General features: G+C 39.8%; 1 protein-coding gene across 1 annotated transcript; it reads right to left on the bottom strand.

Moving 5' to 3' along the window:
- Positions 1 to 4: 4 nt before the first annotated feature.
- On the bottom strand, positions 5 to 1758 carry LOC119345635 (LEAF RUST 10 DISEASE-RESISTANCE LOCUS RECEPTOR-LIKE PROTEIN KINASE-like 2.5; the record flags this gene model as incomplete). The annotated part of the gene is made up of 3 exons (XM_037615626.1): positions 1375 to 1758; positions 99 to 1164; positions 5 to 14 (listed from the first exon to the last, which is right to left on the bottom strand). Coding segments are annotated over exons 1-3 (1134 nt in total), but the record flags the coding sequence as incomplete, so codon positions are not given.
- Positions 1759 to 2713: the final 955 nt, after the last annotated feature.

The raw sequence follows: 2713 nt of genomic DNA, 5'->3' as shown, positions 1-2713 counted from the left end.
GAGCTGAACTTTCACTGCAATGAGAGATAAGTGCATAGGTCAAGTTATTATTCTATAATAATAATAGTTGCACAGAAAAATAAAGGGAGAAATATTACAGCAATCCAGAGAAGTTTTGCTTCGGTGGCATGTCCATGTCATCTGAGCTTCTCTCGAACATTTCTAGAACTTTTGTTATGGTAGGGCGATATGCAGGCAATATTTGTACGCACCACAAGCCTATTAAGGTCATCTTTCTTGCGATATCCTCAATTTCTGATGTGACTTCACATGCTTTTAGTCCATCATCTTGCGCATAGTGGTCATAAATCCAATCTGGAAAATATTTTTCGCTGGATTTTGCAACAATTGATTTTACGTTTCTCCTACCTCCAACCATCTCTAGAAGCATCATTCCATAACTATAAACATCCGATTTTGTTGAAACCACTCCAAAGGTTCGCGAGTGGACTTCTGGGGCGATGAATCCAATTGTTCCTCTAGTACCAGTCATTGAAACCTTGCTCTCTTTTGTATGACACAATTTAGCTAGACCAAAATCAGCAATCTTTGGGCTAAAATATTTGTCTAGAAGGATATTTTGGGGCTTGATATCGAAATGGACGATACGTGTATTACAGCTATGGTGCAAGTATTCGAGGCCACGAGCAATCCCTATTGCTATCCCATAAAGCCTCTCCCATCCTAAAATTTCTTTGGGGTGCTCTGAATAAATGTACTTATCCAAGGAACCGTTGGGCATGTACTCATATATAAGAGCTCGCTTTGATCCCTCCAAACAAAACCCATATAAGCTAACAACATTAACATGAGAGGTTCTGCCAATGCTCATAACTTCATTAACAAACTCGTCCCCATTTCCTTTGCAGTCATGCAAGAATTTTACTGCGACCAGACTACCATCATGCAGTCTTCCTTTGAAAACAACACCATAACCTCCTTTTCCAAGCTGATCCCTGCAAGAAGATGTTATCTTCATTACCTCTGAATACATGTATCTTTTTGGAGCTAGGGATCCGTACGATACTATCATGGCCTCATAATTCTTCTCGGTGTTGCTGCTAGTCTTCTTGCAAAGGAGAAACCTTAGTCTTTTCCCTTTTTTGCGCCATACCAGGACATAAATACATGTAAAGAGCAAGGCTCCAGCGGCTGATGTCACAGCTGAGATTGAAGCAGATTTCTAAGACCATCAATAGTTTAAATTTCTCAAGTGAGAGTTGCTTGTTTTCAAGTTTTAATTCCAGAATCAATTTCCAATGATTACATAGATGATAGATTTTTAAGGTAGTATTTCAACATAGAAATCACAGCTAGTGAACTACTAATATTTAATTCATTACACATGAGAAAATGGCAAAAGTGTGAGCATACCTATTAGAATAATCTTGCTAGTCCTCTTGCTACCTGGAATATAACACATATATAACATTTATGAGTAAAAGCAATTTTATCCAACAGTACTACATTGGTTGTTTTTCAAAAGAAAATGAATAGCATCGTGTATGGATCTTCAGTATTGTGCCCATGAAGTAAAAAAATAAAAATGCATTGCATGTGAAGAACAATAGAACATGGGCTATATATCTTACTTCCTTTTGATAGAGTAGCTATGTTGATCAAATACAGGATCGACAAATAAAAAGTTGTAGGCCTGTGTAGATTTAGTAGCCAATATGAGCGATCACATAAACTGATGCATTGGATGGTACATTTCAATCTACATGGCAATTAGCAGGAACATGCGTGCTCTGTTAATTTTCCTGCAAATCCTATTTACGAGCAGCATGAACCATAGTGTGGAAAAACTGAAGAATATTTGTTTATGCTACAGAACTAGACTGGAGGCATGCGTTATGTTGAGTTTACACTAGTCAGGCATTTTAGTATCCATAGTGTATAGCAGGTATGCGCATGCATTTCCTGAGGAGCTTCTGCCCCCAATTTCATTTATTCAGTGAATCTGATAAGCCATAGTTTTGTGATCGACCCAAAAGGTTCAATCAGATATTACAATCTCAACCCAAACCTTTTCCATGCGCCATATTCAACGCTGCAACTTATGCACAAGAGCTTAAAATGCTGCTACAAAACACCGTAAAACAACGATCATACCCCTTAACTGAAAAACAGCAGCCACACTAGGAGATAAAAGGAAACATTTACAGCTAGTAGGTATGTGCATGTTGTGTTCATTTTTCTTGTAAGTCCCCTCAACTTAGTGCGCCAAAATCGAAGACTACTTAAAAACTAAAGCGGTGTATCTTTTTTTACGATCAAGCTCACTGTCTCTATTATATAGGTGAACTCTGCCCATAGATGATGGACAAAGACACGCTGCTGGAGCAGTGTCACTTGAAGATATCATAGGCGATATTGATCTTGCAAATTCTCCATGTCCACTTTGCAGCCGCCGGCCATGCACTCAAGAAGAAACCTAACTTCATCACACCCCTTCGTACCCCAACACTGGCATCATCAGAAAGGTACAGTTCCCTGAATCAGCCTTCAAATGTCACATGGCTTGTACGCCGCAGCAAGCCACAGAAATGAGTTATTGAGCGAACGGTGTTGGACCAACTGGGATGGTTTGTGGGTTCCTATGTAAGCGGAGGTGGTCGCACATGCAGGGGCTGTAGTAGAGAAAGAAGAGCTCCTGGTTGGCAGCGCTGATGCGAATGCCAATATCAGAAGAGGTGTCCACGTGGAGTTC

The sequence above is a fragment of the Triticum dicoccoides genome, unplaced genomic scaffold (genome assembly GCF_002162155.2).
Source record: "Triticum dicoccoides isolate Atlit2015 ecotype Zavitan unplaced genomic scaffold, WEW_v2.0 scaffold26207, whole genome shotgun sequence".
In the NCBI taxonomy this organism is placed as follows: Eukaryota; Viridiplantae; Streptophyta; class Magnoliopsida; order Poales; family Poaceae; genus Triticum; species Triticum dicoccoides.
The sequence above is the reverse complement of the archived record's forward strand: the minus strand, read 5'-3'. Positions and strand labels throughout refer to the sequence as shown.